This window comes from Sturnira hondurensis, unplaced genomic scaffold (genome assembly GCF_014824575.4).
Source record: "Sturnira hondurensis isolate 20B ecotype Veracruz unplaced genomic scaffold, ASM1482457v3 Scaffold0006413, whole genome shotgun sequence".
Taxonomy (NCBI): domain Eukaryota; kingdom Metazoa; phylum Chordata; class Mammalia; order Chiroptera; family Phyllostomidae; genus Sturnira; species Sturnira hondurensis.
In genome coordinates this window covers 10,814,171-10,836,311 of record NW_028079044.1, presented here as the reverse complement: position 1 = coordinate 10,836,311, position 22,141 = coordinate 10,814,171, and the positions used below count along the sequence as shown (strand labels likewise).

The 22,141-nt window shown below is 33.4% G+C and overlaps 1 protein-coding gene across 2 annotated transcripts in view; it reads left to right on the top strand.

Annotated features, from left to right (window-relative positions):
* The window catches only part of USP34 (ubiquitin specific peptidase 34), a 241,337-nt gene that overhangs the window by 191,475 nt on the left and 27,721 nt on the right, over window positions 1-22,141 (top strand). For both annotated transcript variants that reach the window (XM_037048000.1, XM_037048001.1), the window contains exons 50-66: window positions 1,308-1,461; window positions 2,579-2,657; window positions 4,083-4,136; window positions 6,029-6,124; window positions 9,323-9,387; window positions 9,652-9,727; window positions 9,814-9,861; window positions 9,967-10,032; window positions 11,833-11,913; window positions 13,478-13,563; window positions 14,747-14,915; window positions 15,011-15,085; window positions 16,567-16,718; window positions 20,104-20,152; window positions 20,238-20,342; window positions 20,422-20,466; window positions 21,432-21,536. In XM_037048000.1, coding sequence (XP_036903895.1) covers window positions 1,308-1,461; window positions 2,579-2,657; window positions 4,083-4,136; window positions 6,029-6,124; window positions 9,323-9,387; window positions 9,652-9,727; window positions 9,814-9,861; window positions 9,967-10,032; window positions 11,833-11,913; window positions 13,478-13,563; window positions 14,747-14,915; window positions 15,011-15,085; window positions 16,567-16,718; window positions 20,104-20,152; window positions 20,238-20,342; window positions 20,422-20,466; window positions 21,432-21,536 — 1,505 coding nt within the window. The remainder of the gene's footprint in view (window positions 1-1,307; window positions 1,462-2,578; window positions 2,658-4,082; window positions 4,137-6,028; window positions 6,125-9,322; window positions 9,388-9,651; window positions 9,728-9,813; window positions 9,862-9,966; window positions 10,033-11,832; window positions 11,914-13,477; window positions 13,564-14,746; window positions 14,916-15,010; window positions 15,086-16,566; window positions 16,719-20,103; window positions 20,153-20,237; window positions 20,343-20,421; window positions 20,467-21,431; window positions 21,537-22,141) is intronic.

The following is a 22,141-nucleotide window of genomic DNA, read 5'->3' as shown; positions in this document are numbered from 1 at the left end:
AGGGTAATCTTTAAGAGAAGAACATATTCTTTAAGGAACATGGAGTTATGGGAGGTAATGTTTAAAGTTTAATTTCAGTAAGTTTAGAAGTTGCAGAAAATGGGCCAGTAGAGATAAGTTTAAAAATGCGGGTGAGATTAAGAATTGGACATTATATACACGCTGCCTACTTTTTAGAATTTTTTTCAAACCCTTTATAAAATTATAGCAAGACTGCACAGGAACTGTGCTTCATTATATTTTTTCATGATGCTTCATGGATGGAAGTAGCAGAAACTTACGTTAATATAAAGGCATTTGTTAGGCCACAAGGGATGCATTTAGAGTCAGACCCTAGCACATCCAGCTCCTCAGCCACGGCTTTGATACCGTCAGTCATTTTTTCCTCTCCGCCTAATTACCACTTCACTTTCTAGTTTAGACTGTGCACTCAAGTCAGTCAAATCTGCTGTCACTTGCTTCTGATTTTACAGTCATCTCTGGGTATCCCAGAGAATTGGTTCCAGGACCCCTGCAGATAAATCCACAGGTGCTCAAGTCCCATTATAAAGTAGTGTAGAACATTGCATACATTTGGCCCTTGACATCTGCAGATTTCCAACTGCAGAGTCCTAACTGTATTCAAAATACTGTTTTCTATCTGTCTTTGATGAAATCCACAAATGTGAAACCTCTGGAGAGCCTACTGTACTTTTTCCTTTCTATATGATGCTGGGAATACACATCATAAATCATACATTCCTAAACTTAAACCATTCTGAAGTTTTTTTTCTTTAGTGTATTTAATATCTTTCAAGTTTAAATATTTATGGGCAGGAAATATATTTTTTGTTTTCATTTTTATCTACATAAAGCTAGTTCTAGTATAGAGTGCTTCCTATTAACTGATAGTTGTAAATATACTATTGGTACAGTGCCCCCATTTTCCTTAACATGAGACAAAAAGACTTAGAATGTTAATGCCCTTTCATATTTTGTATTTGTTCCTAATAAAGGTAGTACAAAATGCTTCATTCATATTTATCTATTTTAAAAGAAACAGCCAGATTAAACAAAAAGAACATAGTTTGTATTCATATAGCACATTGAGGTTGTCCATAGTCATGCACTAACACATGGTTGTTCCAGTGATTCATATAAATGTTTCTTAAAATTTTAGGCTATGGATGGTAAGTCACTAGTAAATACAGTTGTTTTGTTAAGTATTTGTACCTATTTCTGTACATAAAGTATGTTATATAGTGATTCTAAGATGTCACTGTGCAGTTTTCAAAATTATTGCCATTATTTTATGTAAATCATTTCAGGTTTTAAGGAAGTCAGTGATCATTCAAAAGACACAGAGAGCTATGAATATGACTTGATAGGAGTGACTGTTCACACAGGAACAGCAGATGGTGGGCACTATTATAGCTTCATCAGAGATATAGTCAATCCACATGCTTACAAAAACAATAAATGGTGAGTTTGAAATATTTCATTGGAATTTTAAAAAATCTTTTCTTTAAATATGTTTATAATGGTTTCTCTTTAGATTTTGTTTTCTGATTTTAGTTTTCTAAAAACTTTCTATAAATTTAGGAAAAGGGTTAGATAGAATTTTTAAATGAAAGTGACTTTCAAAAGTCACTTACTATTCTTAAACTTTATGGATCACCAAACTTCTCTGAAAATTTGATGAATGCTTTCCTGAGAAAAATCTCACTCAAAATTTTGCACACAATTTTATATTCATAGAAAATATTGTACCTTCAAAATCTTAGCTGTTATATGCACTCATTCAAAAGCTGAATTACTGAATTTACTGAATGCCTTCTATAGGGTGGCCACAAAGTCCTTATATTCTAACAGGAAGTTTACCTTCATTCTTTATTCTCTTCACCTTACCTTTTGCTTTTGACACACACATTCTTTTTTATCATGTTAATGGCCAGAAATCATTAAATCAGTTCTTACATAACTTTTTTTGGTCTTCAGATGTTGTTAGATAGAATCTTGTGTACAGACAGACTATATCTGTGCTAAGCAGTGTTCTAAGTGTTGGGGATATTGCTTTGAACATTTATATTAGTACGCTGATATACAGTTAGCATAGTTTTGTTCAGCTATTTCTCACTCTTTAAGCCATCATGTCCATGATATCTTTAACTTTTTTGTCCTTTTGAATTATTTCCATAAATATATTTTAAATCTTTTTTATCATGATCATAAATTTTTAAATGGCATCTTTATCTTTAGAAGTTGTTTCATCTCCTAACTTTTTTCTGTTCAGTATTTTTACATGTTATATTTATGCATACTTCTCAGTTGTTTTTTGTGAATTCTTGTTACTTCTAGGTTATAAATGGATCTCAAATTTTAGGGTGGTTATGACTATATTGTAAAATTATATTCCCAATTTCCAGTGGATTACAGTTGTCAGAATAGGAGCTTAGTTCGAGTTTACCTTCTATTAATTGTAGATGATAATTATTTATAATATATCAGTATGTAATCTAAATACTTTTAAAATAGGCATAATACAAAGATACTTAGTGTGCATATATATACTTTATCAACACTGTGTACATTCTTTTAGGTATCTTTTTAATGATGCTGAGGTAAAACCTTTTGATTCTGCTCAGCTTGCCTCTGAATGTTTTGGTGGAGAGATGACAGTAAGTTTTATTCAGAAATTATAAACTGTTTATGATCTTTCAAATGCTTTGCAGTATCATAAAATCCAATAGCAAAATCACATAACATTTTTAAAAAGATTTTATTCATTTTTAGACAGAGGGGAAGGGAGGGAGAAAGAGAGGGAGAGAAACATCAATGTGTGGTTGCCTCCTGTGTGCCCCACATTCTGGGCCCAGCCTGTAATCTGGGCACGTGCCCTGACTGGGAATCGAACTAGTGACCCTTTTGTTTGCAGGCTAGTGCTCAGTCCACTGAGCCACACTAGCCAGGGCTCACTTAACTTTCTTTTAATCACTATAATTAAATTTAAATTTTATTCAGCTGGCATTTATGGGAAGTGTATGTTTAGAGTATGTAATAGATACTGGGAAAGATTTTAACAATTACTATTTTTGCCTTCAACTGCTTAAAAAGTGTAAGACTTGAAAATTAAATAATAGTATAGGAATTGAATTACACTGTCATGAGACATTATAATTGAATAAGTTGTTTTCTTGAATGCTTTGGGATTAGAGCCAAAAGAAATTATTCTTTATGGTCTTAATATGAACACTTTTTAACAAGGAAGTTGGACTGAGCTAACTTTAAAGAATTGTTCATTTAGTGCCTTTTGTAAAGCAGCATCAACCTGGTCATTACAGGTGAGAGGATAGAAAAAGAATAGTTTGTTACATAATTAGAAGTAAAACGTAAGAAAAGACAATTATGTTGGATTAGGGTTACAGTAATTTCACTCTTCATAGGCATTTTACCCAAATACCAATTTTCCAAAAAAATTTTATTACCCTGTTGATTCTTATAAGTCATGTATTTAGTAGTCTTTCCATTTGACAAATAAGCCCAGATAGACCAGTTTTCACTTTAATAGCCATGTTTATTGTGAAATAACTGTTCACATTTTGTACTTCAGTGAAGGGTATTTTTGTTATTGCTCTTTGGTGTTCTTATGTACTATTCTGAACAGAAAAGAAGTAGGAAAATTGCTAACACTTTGGAAATGGGTAGGAGAAGGAAGTAAATAATGAGTTACTACTGAAGCCATCACTAAACTGATTGCATCTCTAAATGTTATTCCTAGGATGTTTCCTCAAAAAAAAAAAAGTAAAAGTAAACTTTTCAAAAAGCTCTTCTCTTAAAAGATAGTTTTTAAAATTGTAAGTCCATTTTTTCCCTTATGCTTCATATGTATTATGGTAAAGTACATTAAAATGTATTGTGAATCTTCATTTTTTTAAGTACTCTTAGTCAAAAACTTTTGTCAAGGATTTTTATGAATATAATGCTGTTTGAAAACTTTACAAAGTTACTACATAGTATTCAATAGCTTTTTTTGAAATGTTTTATATGTAAATATAGCTGAGTATATCCATTTTCTAAAGAAGGAAACTTATTTTTTAAAACAGACCAAGACCTACGATTCTGTTACAGATAAATTTATGGATTTCTCTTTTGAAAAGGTAACTGTTTCTTTCTTTTTTTTAATATTTTTTTATTGATTATACCATTACAGTTGTTCTATTCCCCCCTTCATTCCCCTCCACCCGCAAACTCCCTCCCCCACCATTTTACCCCCCTTAGTTTATGACCACGTGTCTCAAGTTCTTTAGATTCTGTATTTCCCCTACTATTCTTGCCCTCCCCCCTATCTATTTTCTACCTATTGTCTATGCTATTTTCTGTACCTTCTCCCCCCTTCTCCTCCTCCCACTCCCCTGTTGCTAACCCTCCATGTGTTCTTCATTTCTATGGTTCCACTCCTGATCTAGCTGTCCTCTTGGTTTGCTTTTGTTTTAGGTGTGGTTCTTAATAACTGTGAGTTTGCTGTCCTTTCACTGTTCATATTTTTCATCTTCTTTTTCTTAGATAAGACCCTTTAGCATTTCATATAATAAGGGCTTGGTGATGATGAACTCCTTGAACTTGATCTTATCCGAGAAGCACTTTATCTGTCCTTCCATTCTAAATGAAAGCTTTCCTGGATAAAGCAATCTTGGCTGTAGGTCTTTGGATTTCATGACTTGGAGTACTTCTTTCCAGCCCGTTCTTGCCTGTAAGGTCTCTTTTGAGAAATCCACTGACAGTCTGATGGGTACTCCTTTGTAGGTGACTGTCCCCTTATCTCTTGCTGCTTCTAGGATTCTCTCCTTCATTTTCATCTTGGCTAATGTAATTATGATGTGCCTTGGTGTGTTCCTTCTTGGGTCCAACTTCTTTGGCACTCTCTGAGCTTCTTGGATTTCCTGGAAGTCTATTTCCTTTGCCAGAGTGGGGAAGTTCTCCTTTATTATTTGTTCAAATAAGTTTTCCACTTGTGGCTGTTTCTTTCCCCCTTCTGGTACCCCTATAATCCGGATGTTGGAATGTTTAAAGATGTCCTGGAGGTTCCTAAGCCTCTCCTCATTTTTTTGAATTCTCATTTCTTCATTCCTTTCTGGTTGGATGTTTCGTTCTTCCTTCTGGTCCATTCCATTGATTTGAGTCCCAGTTTCCTTTCCATCACTATTGGTTTCCTGTGCATCTCCCTTCATTTCAATTAGTTTAGCCTTCATATGTTCCTCTAATTTGTGACTATAATCAACCAGTTCTGTGAGCATCCTGATAAACAGTGTCTTGAACTGTGCGTCTGAGAGGCTGGCAATCTCTCGGTCACTTAGAGTTATCGGCTCTGGGACTTTGAGTTCTTCTTGTGCCATCTTTTGGGCTGTTTGTGCCTGTTATGTAGCAGGATCAGAGCCCTAGGTGTTCACCAGGGCGGGGAAACTCAGTCGCTGGGTTGTGACACTGTATGTGGGGGCGGGGTCAAAGAAGAGCAATGGTGTCCCGTCTGCCGCCTCCAGCTGCAGCTGCCACCGTCACCAGGGCCCGTGCGTTGGTCCCACTGCACTCGAGTGTGCCACCGCCGTCAGCCCTCCACCTCTGGGTTCGCCCTCTGGGGCCTGCATGGTCCGTCTCACTGTGCACCAGTGTGCGACTGTGGTCAGTCTGCCCCACACCCTGACTGGGTCCAGGCCACTTGCGCGCCTAAGTCTGTAGATCTTTCCTGCCCTGACCCTGCTCCGTTGCTGGTTCCGCCCCTCTTACGTTCCCGGTTGAAGGGTTAGTTGTTGTCGGACTTCTGTATAATTCAGTTTTCTGTTCTTTGGCTGTGTCTTTGTTCTCCAAACCTTTGTTGTATTCAAACTTGGTTGTGGGAGAAGGCACAGTGTTTCCACCTATGCCTCCATCTTGGCGGAAGTCCTGTTTCTTTCATATATAATCTTACATTGCTTTCTTTTTTCCGTGTTACCTACTTTTATAGTTATATTTTGTCAAAGTCAAAATAATACTTTTTTTTCTTTTCTTCTTAAAGACACACAGTGCATATATGCTGTTTTATAAACGCATGGAACCAGAGGAAGAAAATGGAAAAGAATACAAATTTGACGTTTCATCAGAATTACTAGAGGTATAAGTTAATTTAACTTTAGCAACAGTTTGAAAGCATGTTTAAGTATTTTTGTGAGTAATAGTAGTGCTATGATATAAGAACAGGCTAGGGCAACATTAGGATATCTAATCTGGGGTAGGCTTTAATACTGTATGCAACTACTCTTGCTAATATTGACATACAGCAGGTGAGTATGAGGTAAATGAAGTCAAAGGGACTGGAAAATTATTTGTAACGTTGAGGAAAAATAAGAGACAGAGTTGTAGATGGAATTATGGCAAGCTCACAAGTAACTTGTATGGTTGGTCAAGTTCTTATCAGTGATAGGATTACAAGTGTTTTCTTACTCTTTATGTTACGTACAAGTGAACAATGCATGTGCATTTGAAGTATGTATTTTTAATATTAAAAAGTGTGTCTCGTTTGTAGTAATGAGGCTTTGTTTCAAATGTAGTAAGTGGTAATATTACTTTAATGTTTTAAGGTTTATAAAAAGCAATTATTACTGTTTGTTGTGTCAGTATTATAAACTCAGCCAAAAGTACAAAAAGTAAATCTCAAGATTATACCAGAAAAGAGACTCTTCCATCTAGACAATTTAATTTTTACTATCTAATTGATGTGTTGATGCTGTGTGGTCAACTATTAAAACTTAGTGGATTTTTTCCCCCCAAACTTAATACATACTAAAAACTGGTATCTTACCTACCCATATTACTGATAAAAAGCTAAGAATATTGTGTTCTTTAACCCCTTGAATTGAATTTACCAGAAAAATTAGATGCTGCACTACATTTTTTATTATTAAACTCACCTGTTTGTATAATAGTTTCAACCACCATCACAATTAAAATTGAATAGGTTAGAATCAACACGATGTGCAAGACTTTATGCCCCCAAGGTATTCAGATAAATGAATACTTTGTTCTAGATGAGGACTCAATAGTCAAATTTTTTAACTCAATAGTATTTAATGACAGCCCATTGGGAAATAAAAATGAAATTTTAAATAAAACCTTAGTGATATATATATATATTGTTCATTTATGTCAGTGGTTCTGAACTGCCTTAAATTCTTAAAAATTATTGACAGCATTAGAGTTTTTAAAGTAGTTTTAATGTGGTTATAGCAATATTTACCATATTAGAAATTAAAATACAAATTTAAAATTTGTATTCATTTAAAAATAACAAAAGTACATAACAGTAATATAAAGTTAAGGAGATTAAGGTAAGTGGAAAAATTATTAGTAACATTAAAGAAAAATTGAGAAAAGTAAAGTGGTTGATGGAATTGGGATAAGCTAATTAATCATGTGAAAAAATGTTTCTTGAACAATACCATTCAGTGAGAAAAGTGTCCCTGTTTTACATTTTTTGCAAACCTCTTTAATATTTTATTTTATACAAGACAATTTGTTTCTCATTAGAGGTTCTGTATTTGGTTTAGTGTAATCTCATCATTTAACATCTGGAAACACTTTATTGTATGCTTAGGAGAGAATGAGTAAAAAATTGTTTTGACTTTATAGATACCCTGAAAATGTCATTGGGAAACCCCTAGCTCTCTGAACTGTTCTTTGAAAATCACTGATTTACGTATGTTGACAAAAGGGAAAACCAGACCTTTGCATATTGTAATAATGAAGTAATGACAAGAAAAACAAACTGAACTATGTTAGAATATTCTTAATTATAGACATAAACCAACCATTTTTTCCTATCATAGTTTCAGATTATTAATTTAAAGTGTTTGCCTGCACATACATTTTACCAAAAATTTAAGTATAAAAATATTGCTGTTACTTAACATTAATATAGATTTTAGATATAAACTGGAATCTGGATCTTTAGATTTGCTCAGTTAAAATATAGCTAGTAGCATACTTCCCCAGAAGGTAAATAGGAATGTTTAGAACCATAAAATAAGTAAACAGACATTATAAATGGTAGTGACAATTATGGATAAAACAAGTAGAGTACATAAAAAGGGTAGTTGAATTGGGAATGCTGGGGAAGGTGATCAGGAAATGTGTCCTTCAAGTTTGACTTGAAAGTGAGAAGTTAATCATGTGAAAAGTACTTCAGACAAAGAAAATATTCTTTATAGTTTCCTGAGAAAAGGATAGAGCTAATTGGCATGTTTTAGGGGCTGAAAGGTGACCTCTGTGACTGTGGTGATAAATAAGTGCAAGAAGAATGATCCAAGATGAAGTTGGACGGGTGTATAGAAAACACTTTAAAAAGTTCTTTTGGATCAATGTCATGCAATAGTTTCACACTGAGACACACCTAGTTGGCTCCACATACATTTTATTGATGCAACACAAAAAGGGCAATCAAAAACCAAGCTGAATATTTCCATAGAATAGAAATGGAACAGAATTAAATACAGTAAGTCTGATGAAAATCATGGGACTACCAGGCTTTAGGACCAAAGCAGATAATGGTGACCAAAGCAAAGGTTCAGGTCTTGTAGCAAAAAGGAGACAGTTCCTAGCTAAAAGCAAGAAACTTGGAATAGGGCTCAATTGCTGTGAAAAGGCACTTTATTGGGATAGGTGAGTGCTGTCAAACTCCCCCTGTGGCTACAGCTTTATAGAAAGCTGGTATGCCTGGAAATGCTAGAGGACCAAGAACTCTGAAACAGGGCCATTTAATGACTAGTTGTGATTTTCTAAATATAATGTAGAGCAGGCGTCCTAGTAGATGTGATTATAAAACCTGATGAAGGAACATACAGACTAAAGACAGCAAAACAATTGTACAGGACTAATATCAGAAATAATTATTTTTCATGATTTTTATAGCGTAAACAGGGAAATTACCTCACAAATAAGTCTGCCACCTGAATTCAAGTTTTTTATTTTGCCAGTTTTTAAACATACTTTCTCTCATAACCTATTCTTATCAATATGTAATATAACATAGTTTTATTCATTTAGGTATTTGTTCTTCAAACAGATGGGATTTCAGAGTTCTTTATAAATACATTTCTTAAAGACCATAATCACTTGAGGTAGCCAGATATGTAATGATAAATTGGAGCAGGGTTAATTTTTTATAGTACTTTCATATTCCATATATCTGGGGGAAAATCAACATGAATTTTAAGTTTACATATTTTGGGGGCTTTGTTTCTAAAATGTTGGTAAAATGTAATGAAGCAAATAGTTTCTGATATCTGATGTTAAATAACCTTTTTTTTTTCTTCAGTGGATTTGGCATGATAACATGCAGTTTCTTCAAGACAAAAATATTTTTGAACATACATATTTTGGGTAAGTATGGTAAATATAGTAATAGATTTTTTAAAATTTTTGATTAGGAATTTTTAATTTTTATTGACATCGATTAATATAATTATACAGGATTCAGATGTACTTTTCCATAATATATCATTTGTATAATGTATTGTGTGTTCACCATCCAAAGTCAGATCCCCTTCTGTCACCATTTATCCCCCATTTACCTTTTTTGCTACACATTTCAATTATTCTCTGTAAGAATTTCAACTTACTATTTTTATTATTTTTAAATTCTAGGTTCATGTGGCAGTTGTGTAGTTGTATTCCCAGTACATTACCAGATCCTAAAGCTGTATCCCTAATGACTGCAAAGGTAATATATAAGCCTTTGATAATTTTTTCAAAATTGACTTTAAAATAATTAATTTATTTTTGCTTAATTTTATCTCTTTTTTATAGTTAAGCACTTCCTTTGTTCTAGAGACATTTATTCATTCAAAAGAAAAGGTATGCATTTTGTTTTGTGCATTTTTGTGATTTGATATCTTTTGGGTTTTACTGGCTGTAGCTGAGAAGTCCTTATGTCTTGACAACTTTTTCTTCTTTTTTTAGCCCACAATGCTTCAGTGGATTGAATTGTTGACCAAACAGTTTAATAATAGTCAAGCAGCTTGTGAGGTGAGTTGAATAATTCACTTTTTTGTTATGTTTTCTTAACTTAGATGCCACGGTAAAATTGTTTCATCTATCAAATCATAGGGAACGCAGTTTGAGTTGTTCCTAAAAACACTTGATCGGTGAGAAAAGGTTATAGTTTATGTATCAAGTCTATTATATTGGTTAAATAATTGATTTTTGAGTTATTTAAAAATCATTTGGTTCCCCTCACCATGTATTAGAAGGAAAAAGTATAGAAAATTCAAAGACCAGTAGATATTTCTCAACTACTCTTGAATATTAACAGAATACTTAAAATGTTTATTTCCCCTTCCACTCTGAGAAAAATATACATGTGTCCCAGTAGATCAGTTTATATTCAATATTATCTGTTCCCATATTGCGTAATAAGAGAGAGACATCTGTAAGGATAATTATACACAGATAATGATCATTTAACCATATTGCCATCTTAATACCATTTATAATTTTTGATTTGCTTACAAAATTTTAAGAGGTAGGAGATAGTGTAATATTCAATAGAGATGAAATTAGTTGAACCTTTTTTCTTATATAGAAGGTCATCTAATTATACTTTGTAGTGATGAAATAGGAGAATCTGTTTACTATAAATTTCAAACAGAAAGGCTTAATTTTTCAAAACTTAATGAACATTTCAAAACATGCACAAAAGTAGAAAGATATTACCTATTGCCCAATTTCATCAAAAGGTGACATTCTTTTTTTTTTTCATATATTTCTGCCCCCTGCCTTTTTTTCAGCTGTAGTATCTTAAAGCAAACACAAGTACTATATCATACATCCATAAATGCTCAGTATGTATCACTAATAGATAAAAATTTGAAGATAAAAATATGTATGTAACATGGTTCCATTCACTACTAGTAAAATTAGAACCAGTTCTTTTACATCCAGGACCCATTCCATGTTCAGTTTTCTCTAATTGTCTAAAAAATGTGCTTTTCAGTGGTGTGTTTAAATGAATATTAAAACAAGGTCCACATTTTGTTTTTGTTTCTTAAATTTTCTTTTATTTCTTAAGTTACTTTTTTTCCTCCATGCCACTTTGCCATTTGCTGTGTAGGGTTTTCCACATGGCTGGCTTTGACTGGTTGCATCCTCCTGGTGTTAACATGTTTCTCTATTCTCCTTCCACTTTATGATTTTTAAGCTGTTTCATAGATCTGAAGGGTTAAGTCATATTTTGTTTTGTTTTGATTTTTTAATAAAATTTTTACTTCAGTTTTTTAACTAAAGATTTGCTTCTGAAACTTTTAAAGAGTTAAAAGTTTCTACAGTTTTCATTAATTGTATGTATATATATGGCAGTATAATTCAATAGAAGAGCTAAATATGTGATTAATAGATACATTGAAATCAATGGGAAATTGTTCTTAGCTTAGGTAATGAAGCATGTTTTTTGTTATCAAGAGAACATAATTTGTTTTTAAACATAAAAAAATGAATCATACTCTGATCATGACAACAGAAACAAAAGATTCTCCAGTATGACATTTATGTGGACTAAGAGAAAAACAGTATTCATTTGGTTACAAGGACTGCATGTTGCCATCATGCAGGTTGTGCATGGTGATGTAAATGCCATCCATGGAAATCTGTAATAAGGTAATCCTGATTATGCCTTTAGGCATTTTAGATTTTGGACTTTCTAACAATTGAAGAATCTTTTTTGGTTAGAACTTAAAATAGCTGAATCATTGATGAGAAGTAAAATCTATATATGATTTTTATCCCAACAAGCATTGGTTAAATATTAAAAATCACACTGGTTTTTTACAGTGGTTTTTGGACCGAATGGCTGATGATGACTGGTGGCCAATGCAGATATTAATTAAGTGCCCTAATCAAATTGTGAGACAGGTAAGAAAAAATTTATTTGACAAAGACATGGCTTTTGGGTTAATTCTAAAATTGACTGAGACTATGTCTTAACCCACCTTTTAGGGTAGTTTGGAAAGATCAGCCTCTTACCATAAAAGTCATTTTTCTATTGTTTTCACCAGCCTTTATTTTAGCAAATTAGATGTTATTTCAATCAAGTGATTTTAATCATTCACGTGTCCTGGTGATAGGAAGATAGTTATAACCACTTTTTCTCTTAGATCCTGCTTTATGAGTTATACTGATTCTTTTTCAGGTCCTTAGATATTCTAACCATGGGGAATGAAATGAATAGTTTATAAATCATTTCTGTGACAAGTTCTGAGCTGTCACATGAATATTTGTTTTGCTAATTAGAAAATTAGACAAGGAAAATCTTAATACTACTTTATATTCATTTATGACACAAATCCAAAAATTTTTATCTGAAATATATCACATTTCAGTTATTGAGATACAGTCTTCATATTATGAAATTCACCCAGACCTTTCCTAGTATAAAATTTAGTGGTTTTTGATAGGTTTACAATCTTGCACAACCATCATCTATCTGATTTTATAACATTCCAAAAAGAAGGCCCATACGTATTAGCAGTCACTCCCCATTTTATCCTGCTCTTCTCACCAGCCACTGGCAACCACTAATCTACTTTATCTTTCTATAGATTTGCTTACTCTTGACCATTTCATAAATGGAAATGTATAATATGTGGTCTTTCATGACTGACTGCTTTGATTTAACAATGTTTTCAAGATTTATCCATGTTGTATCATGTATCTGTACTTCATTTCTTTTCATTGCCAAATAATATTCCATTAAATGATATCCCACATTTTGTTTATTCATTCAGCAATTGATGAACATTTGGGCTGTTTCCATTTTTTGGCTATTTTGAATAATGGTGCAATAAGCATTTGTGTTCAAATACTTCTGTGCACACAGGTTTTCGGTTTTATTTTGGTAGGTATCTAGGAGTAGAATACCTGGGTCGTGTTGTCACTTTTATGTTTAACAATTTTAGGAACTATCACACTGTTTTTCATAGGTTCTATGTCAGTTTATATTCCCACCAGCAATCTATGAGGGTTCCAGTTTCACTACATCTTCTTTAACATTTTTTTACTGTCTTTTATTTTAACCATTCTCATGAGTATGTAGTAGTATCTGATTTTGGTTCTAGTTTGTATTCCCCTAATAATTAATGATATTAAGCATGTTTTCATGTACTTATTGGCCATTTATATATCTTATTTAGAGTCTCTCCACTAGTGAAGAGAATCTTATGAAGCTTTGTTTTTTGTAGTTCCTATTCCTGAAATGTATTGTTTGGTTTTCCCTACTATAAAACTGAATGTTGTTTTTCAGGCTAACTTTGTCTTATATCTTCAGTCTGTAGTCGAAACTCCACAAAAGCTTTAGAATGTCAAAAGATTTAATCTGTGGGTAAAATGTAAATGGATGGCAGAGAATTTTTTGAATTGTGTTAATTTTTCACTATCTGATGTGAGTGGCTTTTGGTTTATTGAATCTTTTCATTTGTAGATGTTTCAGCGTTTGTGTATCCACGTGATTCAAAGACTTAGACCTGTGCACGCTCATCTCTACCTACAGCCAGGAATGGAGGATGGGTAAGAAGTTATCTCTTGAACATTTTATTTCTAAGCTTTTTAATGATCTGCCTAAAAAATACTTTTTAAATTTATTTATTTTTAGAGAGAGAGGAAGTAAGGGAGAAAGAGAGGGAGAAAAACATCCATCCATTGCTTCTTGTGTGCACCCTAACTTGGGACCAAACCCGCAACCCAGGCATGTGCCATGAGCGGGAAGGAAACCAGTGACCTTTTGTTTTGTGGGATGATGCACAACTGAACTATGCCAGTCAGGGCCAAAGTATTTTTAAATATCCACAATGAAATATTTAAGTTCTTTTATTTAAAAATTGCCCTGGCTGGTGTGGCGCAGTGGATTGAGCACGGGCCTGCGAACCACACGATTGCAATTCGGTTCCCAGTCAGGGCACATGCCTGGGTCGCAGGCCAGTTCCCAGTTCCCAGTTCCCAGCAGGGGATGCACGAGAGGCAGCCATACATTGATGTTTCTTTCCCTCTCTCCTTCCCTTCCCCTCTAAAGATAAATAAAAATAAATAAAATATTAAAAAAATAATAATGTTATAAGCATGGATGGAACTGGAAAGCATTATGCTAAGCAAAATAAGCCAGGTGGTAAAGACAAATACCATATGATCTCACCTTTAACAGGAACCTAATCAACAAAACAAACAAACAAGCAAAATAGAACCAAAGACACTGAAATTGAGAACAGGCTCACAGTGAACCAGAGGGGAGGGAATTTCAGGGGGAAAGGATGAAGGGTTTGCAGGAACAATTATAAAGGACACATGGACAATAATGGGGGGTGGAAACAGGAGGGAGATGGGGCAGGCGGGGGTGTTGGGATGGGGTGAGGGGAAAAGGCAGAAAACTACTTGAACAACAATAAAAAAATTAAACGATAAATAAAAATAACCTGATATAATACAAACCAAGAAGGTTTGTAATAAAATTAATTTTTTTTCACTTTTTATTTTATTTTGTGTTAAGTGCATCTTTAAAATCCTCTACAAATGACTCCATCTTTTATTTGGGTTGGTTTAGCCAGACACAATTATTAGAATTCAACTACTTTCATTGTTGTTAACTGTATTACTACAAAAATGAAAGAGATAAATTCAGGTTTTTCAAAACAATTCTCCCAGCGTGTCTATCTCCTCCAGACTTCATTATTTAAGATACATTAAATTGTGTTTTCAGGTCAGATGATATGGATGCCTCAGTAGAAGATATTGGTGGTCGTTCATGTGTCACTCGATTTGTGAGAACTTTGTTGTTAATTATGGAACATGGTGTAAAACCTCACAGTAAACATCTTACAGAGTATTTTGCCTTTCTTTATGAATTTGCCAAAATGGGTGAAGAAGAGGTGAGGCTGTGTCTTGTTTGTTTCTGATATGTACCTATTTTCAGTATTTATATCTTGTTTTTGTATTATTTTTAAATCAATATTTTTATTTTTAGAGCCAGTTTTTGCTTTCATTGCAAGCCATATCTACAATGGTACATTTTTACATGGGAACCAAAGGGCCTGAAAATGTAAGTACAATTCTGTCTTATTTTAGGGATTTAGAGGCCATGTTTACACATTTGTATCATGGAAAATCATTAGTTATTAGAACCTTTTAAAGTTTCTCCTGGCACTGATATTAATTAATTTTAAGGGTGTAAGTTTGATTGATACTTCTAATGAATATAGCAAGAGAAGAAACAAGTAATAAATCTCGCTGGTAAGGCCCTGGAAGAAAGCAAATAAATTTTAGGTGAAAATGGCCACCACCTGCTTTCGAATTCTGTCATTAGTAGGTTGTTTTGGTGACCATTTTTGTTACCCATATTTTTTAAGCCCTTTGCTACTGAGTTTGTCAGCGTCTTCCAAAAATTTAGGTAGCATGTCTATTTATATATTAAAGCATTATGTGAATTTTGTTTTCTTTGTAATGACCACATTGGATTGAATGCTTTATTTGCACTTAGCATAACACTAAGTGCTCTCTAGTGTTCCTAAGCTCCAGAAAGCCATAATATGTGTCAGGGAGAATATACATATGTTAGATAAGCTTCATTCAGGCAAGAGCTATGGTACTGTTTGCTGTGAGTTTAATCCTTTTTTGCAACCGTAAGAGAGGTAAGTACTTTTGTTATTTCCATTTTATAGATGAAATTGAGGCATAAGGACATTACCTGTATTTTTTGGACCACAAGATGCGCCTAGGTTTTAGAGGAAGAAAATAGAAAAAAAATTCAAAGCAAAAAATGTGGTTAAATATTTAATAACATAAATAATATAATATTTCACTGATGTAAACGTAAACAGAACTCAGTAGCAGCATTAACAACCAGTATTCCTTCCAAATTGAGGGGGGAGGGGGCGGTGTTTGTCTTATAGTCTGAAAAATACAGTGACTTGTTTTAAATCATAGTGAGCTGGGCTTTCATCCTTGGTCAGACTCCTGGTCTAAACTGTTAATCACTATACTATAATGCTTTTCAGAATATGGACAGTTATGTAACTCTAACTTATATGGCTACTTGTTCAGACTGCTTTTCTTTTGCTTTGTTAGATCATAAAATCTTTTTTAGTCTCTTGCATTTCAAAGCCCAAATGAGTATCTTTTTTAAATACCTGCTACCTCCTATTTGACAACTACAAATAAGGATGTTTTCATTTGTGTAACTGGTATTTTTATTAACTACAAAATACGGTTTTATTATACTGTATTTTATTATATTATAAAGTTTGATCCCGATTTATTTTCAAGAGAGCTTGCCTATAAGAAAAAAAGAAAATAGATTTATCTATTAGGTAAGGTAAATAAGTACAGAATGGAGAATTATTGCTCTTTACATTTCTGCCTATTGGTTCTAAAATTGCGTTGAATGTGGTTTAGACTTTAAAGTTAGGGTTAGACTTTGAGTGGCTGTTTTTCATGATACTGCAGCTGTCTATCAGGTTGTATGCTCTCAATGGAGCATTATAAACTAATATAATGTTAAAGTTGGATTTTGTTCTGCTCTAGCCTCAAGTTGAAGTATTGTCAGAGGAAGAAGGAGAAGAGGAAGAAGAGGAAGAAGATATCCTCTCTCTGGCAGAAGAAAAATACAGGCCAGCTGCCCTTGAAAAAATGATAGCTTTAGTTGCTCTTTTGGTTGAACAGTCTCGCTCGGAAAGGTGAAACGCATCAACATTCAAGATGCATATAGCATGTTCAGTTTTGCTCTTTTTGACATGATTCTTTTACCACTATTAACTCAGTAACTTTTGTTATTTAACTCCTTTTAAATACCACCACAGTTTACTAGCTCTTGTAGCTTCAATATTTGAATCCTTTGTACCGAACTCGTATTTTACCTGGGTCATGTTAGAAATATATACAGTAAAGGATCTATATGTGCATTCATCCTTAAAATAGCAGTTTCACTTCTAAGAATCCATTCCCCAAATATAGAAAGATATATATGCAGTGCTATTTATTGCAGTAGTGTGTTCAATAACAGAAGACTGGAGATGTCCACCTAGAAGGGACAACTTGAAAAAATAGGGCATCCACTCAATAGAGTATTCAATAACTGAACAAAGGAAGCATGGAATATATGTGTACTACCTTAGAGAAATTTTTAGGATAAATATTACGAAGTAAAAAAAAAGCAAGGTGGAGAAAGTGTATATAATGTTACTTTTTAAGAAAGGGGATGCTGTGAGAGAGTGTCCTCATAGATCCTGTTTGCGAATCTGCTTGTGTGCTAAAATTTTTTTGTAATCCTAAAGTCAGTACTGAAGGAGCTTTTACAGGCATTTGTGGACTGCAGAAATTACATGTACAGAATGGGGGGAAAACTTTGATTTGCCTATTGTATACTGTCTCAGGTGAGGTCAATTATGGTGACATTGTGCATTCTTGCTTCCATTCTTGGAACAGAGCAAATAAATTTAGGGGAAATTTTAGTTTTTGTATTGTAAACAGTGTCCTTTTGACAGTACATGCCACAATTGTCAAATTTCTGCTTTTTGCTGGTGACTTGGCTGTTTAAAATGGCCCCCAAGCATAATGCTAAGTGCTGTCTAGTGTTTCTTAGCTGCAGAAAGCCATATTGTGCCTTAAAAAGAAAATGTGTGTGTTACGTAAGTGCCATTCAGTTATGAGCTGTGGTGCTGTTTGCTGTGAGTTGAGTGCTAATGAGTCAGTGATGTATTAAATTTAAAAAGGTAATGTATCTATTGGTTGATGGAAATTTGACCAGAGGCTTACAGGAACCTAACCCTGTATTCTCCCTATAAGCAATGATTGAGTATTCACTAATTGGCTGTTTGCCGCACTTGGTAGCAAATAAGCACTACAAGTAAGAATTGACTCTGTTATTTTTCACTTGAAGACTAAATCAAAAACAAAAAAGAAATAGTTTCCCATGATTGGGGGAGGGAAAATAGGCTGGCGGGGAAAGGAATGAAAGTTTGGCTTATTTGAATATACATTATTTTATTTTTTAGTTCTAACTTTGGAATCATGGGAATGTTTGATATAATTATTAATTAGTTAATTAAATGCAATTCCTAAAAATCAAAAGCAGACTGAAATAAATTAACCTAACTATGCTATTGAGCTGGCATTATGGCCATGGAGAAGGGTTGATTAAAGTAACCTTACAGAACATTAATTTAACGATAAATTGCTAGTAGGAGGTACCTAGAGGACAAAAAAATTGTAAAATTATCATAGGTAGTTTTGAAATTATTATTCCAAATTTTTTTATTGTAGAATAAAGCAGGTAATTGTTAATGTTATTAGAAACCAAGATTTTTAGCAAAAGAAAAATACAAATATAAAATAATAGGGTTTTTATATAACTTTAAAACTGAATTTGGAAATTTCAGTAGCATTTATGGTATATTTTTGTCTTAGGCAAACAAAAACATGTATAATGTACCTCCATTTTCTGAAAAGGCCTAGAGATCCAAAGGCAGTTCAGAATTAATTAATGCCCTTAGCATCTAGATTATAATCTCTAGATGCCTTTTTCCACTGAAAACAATTATGGTTCCTTGGAAATATGGCCAATTTCAGGTCTCCAGTAAGAAATGAATAGGAAGCTGAGAATCTATTGTCACTTTGGAAAACAAAGAGGCTATCAAAGCCTACTGAGGTCATGTTAAAAGAGCCAATTGAGAGAGGTTTATGCTGGTCATATATTGGACAACCTGAGCATCAATAGTAATAACTACAAGTGGCTAAAATACATCACAGATGTTTAAATCCATTCGTTCATAATAACATCTAAAAACAAAATAAAAAAACATACAGCCTTTGTGTAGTATATTAGGAAACCAAATCATAATTTTGGAAATGTTAATTAAGGAACAGTATTAAGCACTTATCTTTACCTGCAAGAATTATTATCTCATGGCAACCAAATGGTAAGTGACAGGAATTTTGTCATCATAGAGGTATTTGAGCTAATAAATAAGCAAGTAGTGCTGGAATTAGAATATCAATATCAATATTTTACATTTCAAATGAAATATTGGATCTAGGAAATGATAGTCATTGGCTGAAAACATTACAAAAAGTGAGGCAGCTTTTAATTGTGTGCCTCCTGGAGAAAGAAATCCATACCACCACTAAAATATTCTTAATTAAAAAGTCAAACCTAGATTTGATCAAGTCTCTAGATCTAACTAACAGCTTACGGGAAATATGGGAACAGGTGAACATCTTAAAACACCACCACAGGGTACATTCAGCAAAATGGAAATGTGGGAAGTTCTATAGGACAAATCGCCTGCTTTCTAAATTGTAACATAAAAAACGAACTCAGGGGAAACCAGTAGTTTAAAAGAGATTTGAAAGATAATTTTGACCAATTGCAACAGAGGATTTTATTTGTATCCTGATTCAAACTAAATATAAAAACTTTTTTTTAGAAACTGGATACTGTGGGGTAGAGAGGAATTGTTGATTAATTTTGGGTATGAATAATGGGAGTGTGTTTACATTTAAAATATCTCTTAGCAATATGTATTGACATTTATGGATTAAATGATAAAATATCTGGAATTACTTCAGAATAGTCCTTATTGAGTGAATAGGAGGTACAAATGCAATCTGGCCATGAATTTGGTAATTTGAAACTGAGTGATGGAATACTTATTTATTTCTATTTTTGTACTAAAATTTTTCATAACAAGTTTAAGAGACATATGTAATAGTTTAAAACTGGGAAGTGAAACTTTCGAAGGTTCATTTTGTTTTGAAGGTTCTCATTTCAGAAAAAGCTATCTAAATTAAACATAGTGTTTAATTTTGTTAGTGTTATAACAAAATATAACGTTAGTTAAATGAAAGTAAATTGGATTTGAGCTTTTAGGTACCAATTTTGGAATCTTGAAAAATTGTCTTAAAATATCTCTAGCAAGCAGATAGTTCAGAATCATTTTATGGTGGTCACTTGGTATAGTTATAACTGAATTGACAATTTTGATGTGTGTCATGAAGCAAATAGCTACAAAGTAGTAGTATAGAGAGAAGAAAAACTTAATTTCTACTTATGTTTTCTTTCAGGCATTTGACATTATCACAGACTGACATGGCAGCATTAACAGGAGGAAAGGTAATACCTTCTCTATATCAGACCATTTGATAATCACAAAAATAATAACAACAGTTCTTAAATGAAAAACTCTTGCTTTTAACAGGGATTTCCCTTCTTGTTTCAACACATTCGTGATGGCATCAATATAAGACAAACTTGTAATCTGATTTTTAGCCTGTGTCGATACAATAATCGACTTGCAGAACATGTAAGTGCTGAGAAACAGTGTTAAAGTTTTTTAGTGATTTTAAAAATAATATTCTGAAATTCTTCTTTTTCTCTTTTAGATTGTATCTATGCTTTTCACATCAATAGCAAAACTGACTCCTGAGGTATGCAGAAATTTAATTTGTGTTTTTAAAACTACTAACCAGGATTGACAGTGCTTTCAAATGAACCATTGAGATTGTCCTTGAAAAAATTTATCAGTTTCCTCATAACATAACATGTTTTCAAGTATGTAACTTGAATAAACTGAATTAACACTTCATGTCTTATCACAGATGTAATTTTCTCAATTAAATATAAGTTTACATATGAGTCCTGAATAGATACTAAACTTTAGTGTTATTTGGTTTTAAGCATATAATTATGCCCAAGAAAAAAGTAGACTAACCAGAATACTGGATAGGTGAGAAGTATATTTTTTTTAATAAAGTAGTATACAAAAATATTTTTGTAAAATGGAAATGTTACAGTTGCTTTGTTAATACCTGTCAAATACTAATACAAATTATATCTGAGATAAAAGGTTGCTACATGGAACTTTTAATCTAAATTTTTCTATAAACATGGTTGTTTCATTTGAGTTTAGAATTTTGTTTTCCAAATTCAGAAAATACATGTTTCTTGTTACATGTGGTTCCCATGCAATTGACTTTTTATTCCCAGCTGATCCTTCTTTTTCTTGTTTTTTAATTCTTACTTAAGGATATGCTTACTGATTTTAAAGAGAGGAGTAGGGAGGGAGGGGGGAGAGAAACATCAATGTGAGAGAAAAACATCAATTGGTTGCCTCTCACACATGTCCACACCAGGGACTGAACCTGCAACCCAGCTATGTACCCTGACTGGGAATCAAACCCCTGACCTTTCAGCTTATAGGACTGTGCTCCAACCAACTGAACCACAACAGCCCGGGCTCAATCTCCTCTTTTAAGTTCATAGGAGTACTGAGCTCTGCAAACATAATGCAACAAATTTAAATGTGTTGTGCAAGAGTTATATGTGTTTATTTTCTGCTGATGGAGATGGGTTCAAGTATGTTTAAATACGCAGTCTGGTATGTCTCTTACAGGCAGCCAATCCTTTCTTTAAATTGTTGACTATGCTAATGGAGTTTGCTGGTGGACCTCCAGGAATGCCTCCCTTTGCATCTTACATTCTGCAGAGGATATGGGAGGTAAGTTTTGCAGCAGATGTTTCAGTATTTGTTTTTTGAGGATTTTATTTGTTGAATACAGTCACTACTATATTAAGTACCAGTTTCTTCTTACTTGAGCAACCCAAAATGGGTTTAGTAAGTTACCACTCAAGGGAAGGAAAGATACTTTAGTCAGAAGGTCTGGGGGAGAAAAGAGATTTTGTCTAGTCTCCCAGATTTTTAAGACTTTTTCTAGAGTCATGAACAGCCTTCAGCCATTCCAAGGTTCTCGTTTCTCTACCATCAAAAAGAAATTTATATAGAGTGGCAGAAGTGCTAGAAATACAAATGAAGTGTTCTCAGCAGTTGATAGAAATGGTAGAAAAAGCACCAGCCACTCTCTTTCCTCCACAGTTACTGCTGAGGTCATAAAATTTCTCCTTAGTGTTGGAAAAGCCCATTTTCTAGATAGGGGTCAATAAACTTTTTCTCTTCCTGGCCAGATAGTAAGTACTTTAGGCTCTGTTGAAACCATTTAGCTTCTGTTTCAGCAAAAACCATTTAGCTCATGTTTTAGCCATGAGCAGTGTATAATGACTAGATATGTCTGTGTTGCAAGTAAAACCTAAAATTAGGCAGCCACC